We start from the raw sequence: 12,004 nt of genomic DNA on the forward strand, positions 1-12,004 counted from the left end.
AATTAGAATATCAACAAAAAGTTAATTTATTTCAGTTCTTCAATAGAAAAAGTGAAACTCATATATAGAGTCATTACAAACAGAGCGATCTATTTCAACTGTTTATTTTTGTTAGTGTTGATGATTATGGCTTACAGCCAATGAAAACGCTAAAGTCATTATCTCAGTAAATTAGAATAATTAACACACCTTCAAAGGCTTCCTAAGCATTTAAAAAGGTCCCTTAGTCTGTTTCAGTAGGCTCCACAATCATGGGGAAGACTGCTGACTTGACAGATGTCCAGAAGGCAGTCATTGACACATAAGGTCATTGCTAAAGAAGCTGGCTGTTTACACAGTGCTGTATCCAAGCCTATTAATGGAAAGTTGAGTGGAAAGAAAAAGTGTGGTAGAAAAAGGTGCACAAGCAACCAGGATAACTGCAGCCTTGAAAGGATTGTTAAGAAAATGCCATTCAAAAATTGCGGGAAATTCTCAAGAAGTGGACTGCTGCTGGAGTCATTGCTTCAAGAGCCACCACACACAGAAGTATCCAGGACATGGGCTACAAGTGTCGCATTCCTTGTGTCAAGCCACTCATGACCAATAGACAGCGCCAGAAGTGTCTTAGGCTACTTTCACACTAGCATCGTTTTGAATACGTCGCAATGCGTCATTTAGGGGAAAAAACGCATCCTGCAAAGTTGTCTGCAGGATGCGTTTTTTCCCCATAGACTAACATTTGCGACACATTGACACACGTCGCAACCGTCGTGCGACGGTTGCGTCGTGTTGTGGCGGACCGTCGGCAGCAAAAAACGTTACATGTAACGTTTTTTGCTGCGTTGTGTGTTATGGCTGGCAATCAGGCAACACAGCGTGCAGTAATCAGCGCACATACAGAGATCTGGCAATAACCAAAAACAATAGGACGAGCTCTGAGACGTGGAATCTCTGTAGACTGCAGTACCTGATCTATCCTCACACAACTATAAGCAGCAGTGGATTGCGCCTATCAACTACCTATGCAACTCGGCACTGCCTGAGGAGCTGACTAGCCTGAAGATAGAAATACAAGCCTGACTTACCTCAGAGAAATACCCCAAAGGAATAGGCAGCCCCCCACATATAATGACTGTTAGCAAGATGAAAAGACAAACGTAGGAATGAAATAGATTCAGCAAAGTGAGGCCCGATATTCTAGACAGAGCGAGGATAGCAAAGAGAACTATGCAGTCTACAAAAAACCCTAAAACGAAAACCACGCAAAGGGGCAAAAAGACCCACCGTGCCGAACTAACAGCACGGCGGTGCACCCCTTTGCTTCTCAGAGCTTCCAGCAAAAGTTAATAGCAAGCTGGACAGAAAAAACAGAAAACAAACTAGAAGCACTTATCTAGCAGAGCAGCAGGCCCAAGGAAAGATGCAGTAGCTCAGATCCAACACTGGAACATTGACAAGGAGCAAGGAAGACAGACTCAGGTGGAGCTAAATAGCAAGGCAGCCAACGAGCTCACCAAAACACCTGAGGGAGGAAGCCCAGATACTGCAATACCACTTGTGACCACAGAAGTGAACTCAGCCACAGAATTCACAACAGTACCCCCCCTTGAGGAGGGGTCACCGAACCCTCACCAGAACCCCCAGGCCGACCAGGATGAGCCACATGAAAGGCACGAACAAGATCTGGGGCATGGACATCAGAGGCAAAAACCCAGGAATTATCTTCCTGAGCATAACCCTTCCATTTGACCAGATACTGGAGTTTCCGTCTAGAGACACGAGAATCCAAAATCTTCTCCACAATATACTCCAATTCCCCCTCCACCAAAACAGGGGCAGGAGGCTCCACAGATGGAACCATAGGTGCCACGTATCTCCTCAACAACGACCTATGGAATACATTATGTATGGAAAAGGAGTCTGGGAGGGTCAGACGAAAAGACACCGGATTGAGAATCTCAGAAATCCTATACGGACCAATAAAACGAGGTTTAAATTTAGGAGAGGAAACCTTCATAGGTATATGACGAGAAGATAACCAAACCAGATCCCCAACACGAAGTCGGGGTCCCACACGGCGTCTGCGATTAGCGAAAAGCTGAGCCTTCTCCTGGGACAAGGTCAAATTGTCCACTACCTGAGTCCAGATCTGCTGCAACCTGTCCACCACATAATCCACACCAGGACAGTCCGAAGACTCAACCTGTCCTGAAGAGAAACGAGGATGGAACCCAGAATTGCAGAAAAATGGAGAGACCAAGGTAGCCGAGCTGGCCCGATTATTAAGGGCGAACTCAGCCAACGGCAAAAATGACACCCAATCATCCTGGTCAGCGGAAACAAAACATCTCAGATATGTTTCCAAGGTCTGATTGGTTCGTTCGGTCTGGCCATTAGTCTGAGGATGGAAGGCCGAGGAAAAAGATAGGTCAATGCCCATCCTACCACAAAAGGCTCGCCAGAACCTCGAGACAAACTGGGAACCTCTGTCAGAAACAATATTCTCAGGAATGCCATGTAAACGAACCACATGCTGGAAGAACAAAGGCACCAAATCAGAGGAGGAAGGCAATTTAACCAAGGGCACCAGATGGACCATTTTAGAAAAGCGATCACAGACCACCCAAATGACCGACATTTTTTGAGAAACGGGAAGGTCAGAAATGAAATCCATCGAAATATGTGTCCAAGGCCTCTTCGAGACCGGCAAGGGCAAAAGCAACCCACTGGCACGTGAACAGCAGGGCTTAGCCCTAGCACAAATTCCACAGGACTGCACAAAAGCACGCACATCCCGTGACAGAGATGGCCACCAGAAGGATCTAGCAACCAACTCCCTGGTACCAAAGATTCCTGGATGACCGGCCAGCACCGAACAATGAAGTTCAGAGATAACTTTACTAGTCCACCTATCAGGGACGAACAGTTTCTCGGCCGGACAACGATCAGGTTTATTAGCCTGAAATTTCTGCAACACTCTCCGCAAATCAGGGGAGATGGCAGACACAATGACTCCTTCCTTGAGGATACTCGCCGGCTCAGATAACCCCGGAGAGTCGGGCACAAAACTCCTAGACAGAGCATCCGCCTTCACATTTTTAGAGCCCGGAAGGTATGAAATCACAAAATCAAAACGAGCAAAAAATAACGACCAACGGGCCTGTCTAGGATTCAAGCGCTTGGCAGACTCAAGATAAGTAAGGTTCTTATGATCAGTCAAAACCACCACGCGATGCTTAGCACCCTCAAGCCAATGACGCCACTCCTCGAATGCCCACTTCATGGCCAGCAACTCTCGGTTGCCCACATCATAATTACACTCAGCAGCAGAAAATTTCCTGGAAAAGAAAGCACATGGTTTGAACACTGAGCAACCAGAACCTCTCTGTGACAAAACCGCCCCTGCACCAATCTCAGAAGCATCAACCTCGACCTGGAACGGAAGAGAAACATCAGGTTGACACAACACAGGGGCACAGCAAAAACGACGCTTCAACTCCTGAAAAGCTTCCACGGCAGCAGAAGACCAATTAACCAAATCAGCACCCTTCTTGGTCAAATCGGTCAATGGTCTGGCAATGCTAGAAAAATTACAGATGAAGCGACGATAAAAATTAGCAAAGCCCAGGAATTTCTGCAGACTTTTTAGAGATGTCGGCTGAGTCCAATCCTGGATGGCCTGAACCTTAACCGGATCCATCTCGATAGTAGAAGGGGAAAAGATGAACCCCAAAAATGAAACTTTCTGCACACCGAAGAGACACTTTGATCCCTTCACGAACAAGGAATTAGCACGCAGTACCTGGAAAACCATTCTGACTTGCTTCACATGAGACTCCCAATCATCTGAGAAGATCAAAATGTCATCCAAGTAAACAATCAAGAATTTATCCAGATACTCACGGAAAATGTCATGCATAAAAGACTGAAAAACAGATGGAGCATTGGCAAGTCCGAACGGCATCACCAGATACTCAAAATGACCCTCGGGCGTATTAAATGCCGTTTTCCATTCATCTCCCTGCCTGATTCTCACCAGATTATACGCACCACGAAGATCAATCTTAGTAAACCAACTAGCCCCCTTAATCCGAGCAAACAAGTCAGAAATCAATGGCAAGGGATACTGAAACTTAACAGTGATCTTATTAAGAAGGCGGTAATCAATACACGGTCTTAGCAAACCATCCTTCTTGGCTACAAAAAAAAACCCTGCTCCCAATGGTGACGACGATGGGCGAATATGTCCCTTCTCCAGGGACTCCTTCACATAACTGCGCATAGCGGTGTGTTCAGGTACGGACAAATTAAATAAACGACCCTTAGGGAATTTACTACCAGGAATCAAATCGATAGCACAATCACAATTCCTATGCGGAGGTAGGGCATCAGACTTGGACTCTTCAAATACATCCTGAAAGTCCGACAAGAACTCTGGAATGTCAGAAGGAATGGATGACGAAATAGACAAAAATGGAACATCACCATGTACTCCCTGACAACCCCAGCTGGTTACCGACATAGAGTTCCAATCCAATACTGGATTATGGGTTTGTAGCCATGGCAACCCCAACACGACCACATCATGCAAATTATGCAGTACCAAAAAGCGAATAACTTCCTGATGTGCAGGAGCCATGCACATGGTCAGCTGGGCCCAGTACTGAGGCTTATTCTTGGCCAAAGGTGTAGCATCAATTCCTCTCAACGGAATAGGACACCGCAAAGGCTCCAAGAAAAATCCACAACGTTTAGCATAATCCAAATCCATCAGATTCAGGGCAGCGCCTGAATCCACAAACGCCATGACAGAATATGATGACAAAGAGCACATTAAGGTAATGGACAAAAGGAATTTGGACTGTACAGTACCAATAACGGCAGAGCTATAGAACCGCCTAGTGCGTTTAGGACAATTAGAAATAGCATGAGTAGAATCACCACAATAGAAACACAGTCTGTTCAGACGTCTGTGTTCGTGCCGTTCTACTTTAGTCATAGTCCTGTCGCACTGCATAGGCTCAGGCTTACTCTCAGACAATACCGCCAGATGGTGCACAGATTTACGCTCGCGCAAGCGACGACCGATCTGAATGGCCAAGGACATAGACTCATTCAAACCAGCAGGCATAGGAAATCCCACCATTACATCCTTAAGAGCTTCAGAGAGACCCTTTCTGAACAAAGCCGCTAGTGCAGATTCATTCCACAGAGTGAGTACTGACCATTTCCTAAATTTCTGACAATATACTTCTACATCATCCTGACCCTGGCATAAAGCCAGCAGATTTTTCTCAGCTTGATCCACTGAATTAGGCTCATCGTAAAGCAATCCCAGCGCCTGGAAAAATGCATCAACATTACTCAATGCAGAATCTCCTGGTGCAAGAGAAAACGCCCAGTCCTGTGGGTCGCCGCGCAAAAAAGAAATAATAATCAAAACCTGTTGAATAGGATTACCAGAAGAATGAGGTTTCAAGGCCAAAAATAGCTTACAATTATTTCTGAAGCTCAGGAACTTAGTTCTGTCACCAAAAAACAAATCAGGAATCGGAATTCTTGGTTCTAGCATCGATTTCTGATCAATAGTATCTTGAATCTTTTGTACATTTACAACGAGATTATCCATTGAGGAGCACAGAGCCTGAATATCCATGTCCACAGCTGTGTCCTGAAGCACTCTAATGTCTAGGGGAAAAAAAAGACTGAAGACAGAGCTAAGAAAAAAAAATGATGTCAGGATTTCTTTTTTCCCTCTATTGGAAATCATTGAAGGGCTCCTTGTACTGTTATGGCTGGCAATCAGGCAACACAGCGTGCAGTAATCAGCGCACATACAGAGATCTGGCAATAACCAAAAACAATAGGACGAGCTCTGAGACGTGGAATCTCTGTAGACTGCAGTACCTGATCTATCCTCACACAACTATAAGCAGCAGTGGATTGCGCCTATCAACTACCTATGCAACTCGGCACTGCCTGAGGAGCTGACTAGCCTGAAGATAGAAATACAAGCCTGACTTACCTCAGAGAAATACCCCAAAGGAATAGGCAGCCCCCCACATATAATGACTGTTAGCAAGATGAAAAGACAAACGTAGGAATGAAATAGATTCAGCAAAGTGAGGCCCGATATTCTAGACAGAGCGAGGATAGCAAAGAGAACTATGCAGTCTACAAAAAACCCTAAAACGAAAACCACGCAAAGGGGCAAAAAGACCCACCGTGCCGAACTAACAGCACGGCGGTGCACCCCTTTGCTTCTCAGAGCTTCCAGCAAAAGTTAATAGCAAGCTGGACAGAAAAAACAGAAAACAAACTAGAAGCACTTATCTAGCAGAGCAGCAGGCCCAAGGAAAGATGCAGTAGCTCAGATCCAACACTGGAACATTGACAAGGAGCAAGGAAGACAGACTCAGGTGGAGCTAAATAGCAAGGCAGCCAACGAGCTCACCAAAACACCTGAGGGAGGAAGCCCAGAGACTGCAATACCACTTGTGACCACAGAAGTGAACTCAGCCACAGAATTCACAACAGTTGTGCCCGCCATTTCCGACCGCGCATGCGCGGCCGGAACTCCGCCCCCACCTCCCCGCAACTCACAATGGGGCAGCGGATACGCTGGAAAAATGCATCCGCTGCCCCCGTTGTGCGGCGCTTGCACAGTATGCGTCGGTACGTCGGGCCGACGCAGGGCGACGGCCCTGTACCGACGCTAGTGTGAAAGTAGCCTTACTTGGGCCAAGGAGGAAAAGAATTGGACTGTTGGTCAGTGCTCCAAGGTGTTGTTTTCAGATGAAAGTAAATTTTGCATTTCATTTGGAAATCAAAGTCCCAGAGTCTGGAGGAAGAGTGGAGAGGCCACAATCCAAGTTGCTTGAGGTCTAGTGTGAAGTTTACACAATCAGTGATGGTTTGGGGAGCCATGTCATCTGCTGGTGTAGGTCCACTGTGTTTTATTAAGACCAAAGTCAGCGCATCTGTCTACCAGGAAATTTTAGAGCACTTCATGCTTCCCTCTGCCAACAAGCTTTTTAGAGATGGAAATTGAGTTCTCCAGCAGGACTTGGCACCTGTCCACACTGCCAAAAGTACCAATAGCTGGTTTAAAAACAACAGTATTAGGCTGCCGTCACACTAGCAGTATTTGGTCAGTATTTTACATCAGTATTTGTAAGCCAAAACCAGGAGTGGGTGATAAATGCAGAAGTGGTGCATATGTTTCTATTATACTTTTCTCAATTTGTTACACTCCTGGTTTTGGCTTAACAAATACTGATGTAAAATACTGACCAAATACTGCTAGTGTGACGGCAGCCTTACTGTGCTGAATTAGCAAGCAAACTACCCTGACCTTAACCCCATAGAGAATCTATGGGGTATTGTGAAGAGGAAGATGAGACACCAGACCCACAATGCAGATGAGCTGAAGGCTGCTATCAAAGCAACCTGGGCTTCCATAACACCTCAGCAGTGCCACAGGCTGATCGCCTCCATGCCACGCCGCATTGATGCAGTAATTGATGCAAAAGGAGCCTCGACCAAGTACTGAGTGCATTTGCTGAACATACATTTCAGTAGGCCAACATTTCGGATTTTAAAATAATTTTCCAAGCTGGTGTTATAAAGTAGTCTATTTTACTGAGATAATGACTGGTGTTTATTGGCTGTAAGCCATAATCATCAAACATTAACAGAAATAAACACTTGAAATATATCACTCTGTAATGACTCTATATAATATAAGTTTCACTTTTTGTATTGAAGAACTGAAATAAATTAACTTTTTGATTATATTCTTATTTAGTGATAAGCACTTGTAGTATAAGGCTGTCTGCACTCTACAACATATCACTGCATCCTATATGAGTGAAAGGAGTGGATGGGGGGCTGGGAATGTTTGAGGGTCCGTAGACTATTCTGTGTTTAGCATTCGCAGCACAGGAGTGGGATGGGACAACTCAAGAGCAGGAAGGAGAATCAAAGTTTTGCAGTCTAAATTGACAGTCAGCTTCATAGCAATGCAATAGGAGAACGGAAACATGTAAACTAAGGCAAGAGGCAAAACAGCTATTCAGGTACTTGGATTTACATTGTCACTGCTTCTTGTTTTTCAGGTAAGGCAGAGGGAAATGGGAAAATGCATATCACACTATGTGACTTCATTGTGCCATGGGAATCTCTCACTCAAACGCAAAAGAAAAGTCTTAATCAGAGATATGAGATGGGCTGTGAGTGTAAGGTAAGTCATTGGCTGAATTTTTGACAGTAGAAAGTGGAACTATCATTATTTTCTTTTAGAATCTCAAATAAAATTGTATGCACATGAATGGTATACATCCTAAGTCTCAGAACTATCTTTTTCCGCACTTTATACTTTGAGTGTCTTTATGCAGTTTGTATCAAGGCATATAATTTTGCAAAAAAAGAAGCATAATAATTCAGATTTATGGCTATAAGTCAGAACCAAGCAGAGCCTGACAACAAACTCCTTCAGAATATCAAAGAACATGATTTGAATTCATACATGATACTTATGCAAAATAATGTGTGTGACTCTGTTGTTTAAAGAATATGTGAAGATATCTTCATCTAGATAACATATCTTCACATATTCTTTAAAACATATACATAGTCATACACATTTTATTCCATATTGGCTGCTACAAACTAGCCATACATGATCGGTGACACTGCATAGTGGATGAGAACTAACTGCGACAAGGTGTACCCATCGGGACGGTCCTAGCCTGTCTAATATTAAAACTTTACCATGTGTCGTACAGGCAAAGCAAAACAGGGCCTCAACTGAGATAACCACCCACAAGAAGCTATATAGATAAAATACCTCCCCCTGTTTGTACAAAGTACAAAATATGACTGCAAAACCAAATAAATTAGCTGGACTATAAGCTGGTATATGTGCAAAGGGTAATTGCACTTTCACACTGCGGCCATTTCACAGACAAAACCCAAGAAAAAAAAGCAAAATGAGCATATCCTACAGCAAGTAAATAATAAAAAAACATGGAAACAACATAGGGTATGCCAAACAAGGAGAGTGGCCTTCCTTCATGAAGTCTCTTGTCGCACACAACCTCCCATCCTTTATTACACACTTTCATCAACTGGATAAATATGTTTACACTGGAGATCAGACAGTTAAACTTGTGCTGCACCCCCTGTAGAATTATGAGCCAGTATCCTGGCATAGTGTTTGATAAAGGAAAACTTTGTCTTACCCCCTAACCAAAATAAGCGTGTGCCTATTTTTACAAAGTTTGAGAACATTATGATTTACTTCCAGAGGACAGGAGAATAAGACGGTTCCTTTCAACTCCATATGGAACAAACATGGAGCCCTTGACTAATCTCTCATACTTGTTTATTATTTTTGAACAGTCCGAAAGTCAAAGTATTTACTTACTATTAATCCTTTGTCACGGAAGTCAATTTTCATTTTTACTTTTTCATTTTCTCCTCTCCATTTTCCAAGAATTGCCGTATAATGTTTTAATTTTTTGGTCGAAATAGCCATTTGGGGGCTTGATTTTTGCTCAACGAGTTGTACTTTTGAATGACATCATCCATTTTACCATACAACGTACTAAAAAACAGGAAAAAAATTCCAAGTGAGATTAAATATGAAATAGTTAAAAAAATGCTATTCCACAGTTGTTTTTTATTTTGTTGTTACGGTATTCTTGTCTGGGAGCAACATAGAGTCCTTTTATAAGATAATTATATAATGGCACTTCAAAAATCAGGACAACAACATCAAGGCTTAGGAATTAAATCAATCCTAAAGCAATAAGAAGTATTCATCACAAGTGGAGGTAAAAAATAATCCTAAATCCTCTTTAAATATAAATAACATATCAAAACATGGAGATGCCTCATCAGACACAGATGGCCAGAACAATAGATATACAGTAACTTTATTGATGAATATAAAGAAAAACAATCTCAAAAGTAGTAAAACATGTTGAAAAAGAATATACCGTATATACTCGAGTATAAGCCGAGGCACCTAATTTTACCACAATAAACTGGGAAAACTTATTGACTTGAGTATAAGCTAGGTATGCATTGCCCCCTCATCCCCATCCTGGTATGCATGGCTCCTCATCTCTATCCTGGCATGCATGGCTCTTCATCCCTATCATTGTATGCATGGCTCCTCATCCCTATCATGGTATGCATGGCTCCTCATCCCTATCCTGGTATGCATGGCTCCTCATCTCTATCCTGGCATGCATGGCTCTTCATCCCTATCATTGTATGCATGGCTCCTCATCCCTATCCTGGTCTGCATGGCTCCTCATCCCTATCCTGGTATGCATGGCTCCTCATCTCTATCCTGATATGCATGGCTCTTCATCCCTATCCTTATATGCATGGCTACTCATCCCTATGCTGGTATGCATGGCTCTTCATCCCTATCCTGGTATGCATGGCTCTTCATCCCTATCCTTATATCCATGGCTCTTCATCCCTATCCTGGTATGCATGGCTCTTCATCACTATCCGGGTGTGCATGGCTCCTCATACCTATCCTGGAATGCATGTCTCTTTATCCCTATCCTGTATGCATGGCTCCTCATCCTTATCCTGGTATGCATGTCTCTTCATCCATATCCTGGTATGCATGGCTCTTCATCCCTAACCAGGTGTGCATGGCTCTTCATCCCTATCCTGGTATGCATGGCTCTTCATCCCTATCATTGTTTGCATGGCCCCTCATCCCTATCCTGGTATGCATGGCTCTTCATCCCTATCCTGGTATGCATGGCTCTTCATCCCTATCCTGGTGTGCATGGCTGCTCATCCCTATCCTGGTATGCATGGCTCCTCATCCCTATCCTAGTATGCGTGGCTCTTCATCCCTATCCTTGTATGCATGGCCCACATCAGAAAAACACTTTAAAAAAAAAATAGACCACCCACTTACCATCCCTGCGTTCTCCTCTTGTTCCGTGCCAGCAGCTGTAGCGGCGAAGCGATCACGTGTGCCCACTACTTAAGGGAATGAATATTCACCGCCCTCCATGCCTATGGGCGTGGAGGGCAGTGAATATTCATTCATAAAATAATGTGCTGAAAAAAATCGGTTTATACTCAAGTATATACTATACATACATGTATTTGTACTGAATCAAAAAGTGCACATAGTATTTAAACAACGTACATGCATGCAGAGCAAAGAAAAAAAAATATTGTATAAGCACCAATACCTGAAGATATAATGCAAACTTCCAGCATGCAGGAGACTCTAGCTCTGTGTCCCACCACCCCTCAGTGCACTTGTATAGAGGGAGTCTGTGCCCATCTCATCTAGTCGGCATGTGACCACAATCATGCAAGTCACATACTTGCAATCAGGTGCCCGCCGCTCCCGTCATTGGGGGGTTATCAAATACATGCAATAGTATTAAGCGAGACTGGGGAAGTCTAATCGGGATGTGGCCGGAATTATACAAATTGCATACTTGTGGTCACGTGACTGCCGACTTGGGAGACTCCTCACAACATGCACTGCTCACCATGTGAGAATACACAGGGGTGCAGTCACTTTTAGCCTAAGGCTGGACAACTCCTTCATGAAGAAATACATCGGTTAAATTTATTGGTTGAGAAGCCAAATGTCTTGGTGCTTTTCGAGAAATTGTAGATAATTAGTGATTTTAATCTGAATGCCCTTGACTGTAACACTGTTTGTTGATATTGTAAGACTTTGGCAGTGACTGCAGTGAGGAAAACATTAATTTTACACAACCTAGTAAAATAAGTAAAATAGGCCCATGTGTGTCTTCCTGTGCCATGTTAGGAAGTGTACGTAGGGTATGAATCTTATTAAAATTGTCGATGAGTCAACACTACTCAACACATATACAATGCAGCTTTATAATGCTCCATAGCAAAAAATGGATGCCATTACTAAGAGGGCAGAATCTCACATTACATACAGAATTTGCAACAAACCGTTTAACTGTTATTAAAAGCATGTGACAAAAGGTTTTGT

At 43.5% G+C, this 12,004-nt stretch overlaps 1 protein-coding gene across 1 annotated transcript in view; it reads left to right on the forward strand.

Annotated features, from left to right (window-relative positions):
- Nucleotides 1–12,004, forward strand: part of TIMP2 (TIMP metallopeptidase inhibitor 2) — a 70,047-nt gene that overhangs the window by 53,079 nt on the left and 4,964 nt on the right. The window contains exon 4 of the mRNA XM_069752413.1: nt 8,100–8,224. Coding sequence (XP_069608514.1) covers nt 8,100–8,224 — 125 coding nt within the window. The remainder of the gene's footprint in view (nt 1–8,099; nt 8,225–12,004) is intronic.

This window comes from Ranitomeya imitator, chromosome 2 (assembly GCF_032444005.1).
Source record: "Ranitomeya imitator isolate aRanImi1 chromosome 2, aRanImi1.pri, whole genome shotgun sequence".
NCBI classification, from domain to species: Eukaryota; Metazoa; Chordata; class Amphibia; order Anura; family Dendrobatidae; genus Ranitomeya; species Ranitomeya imitator.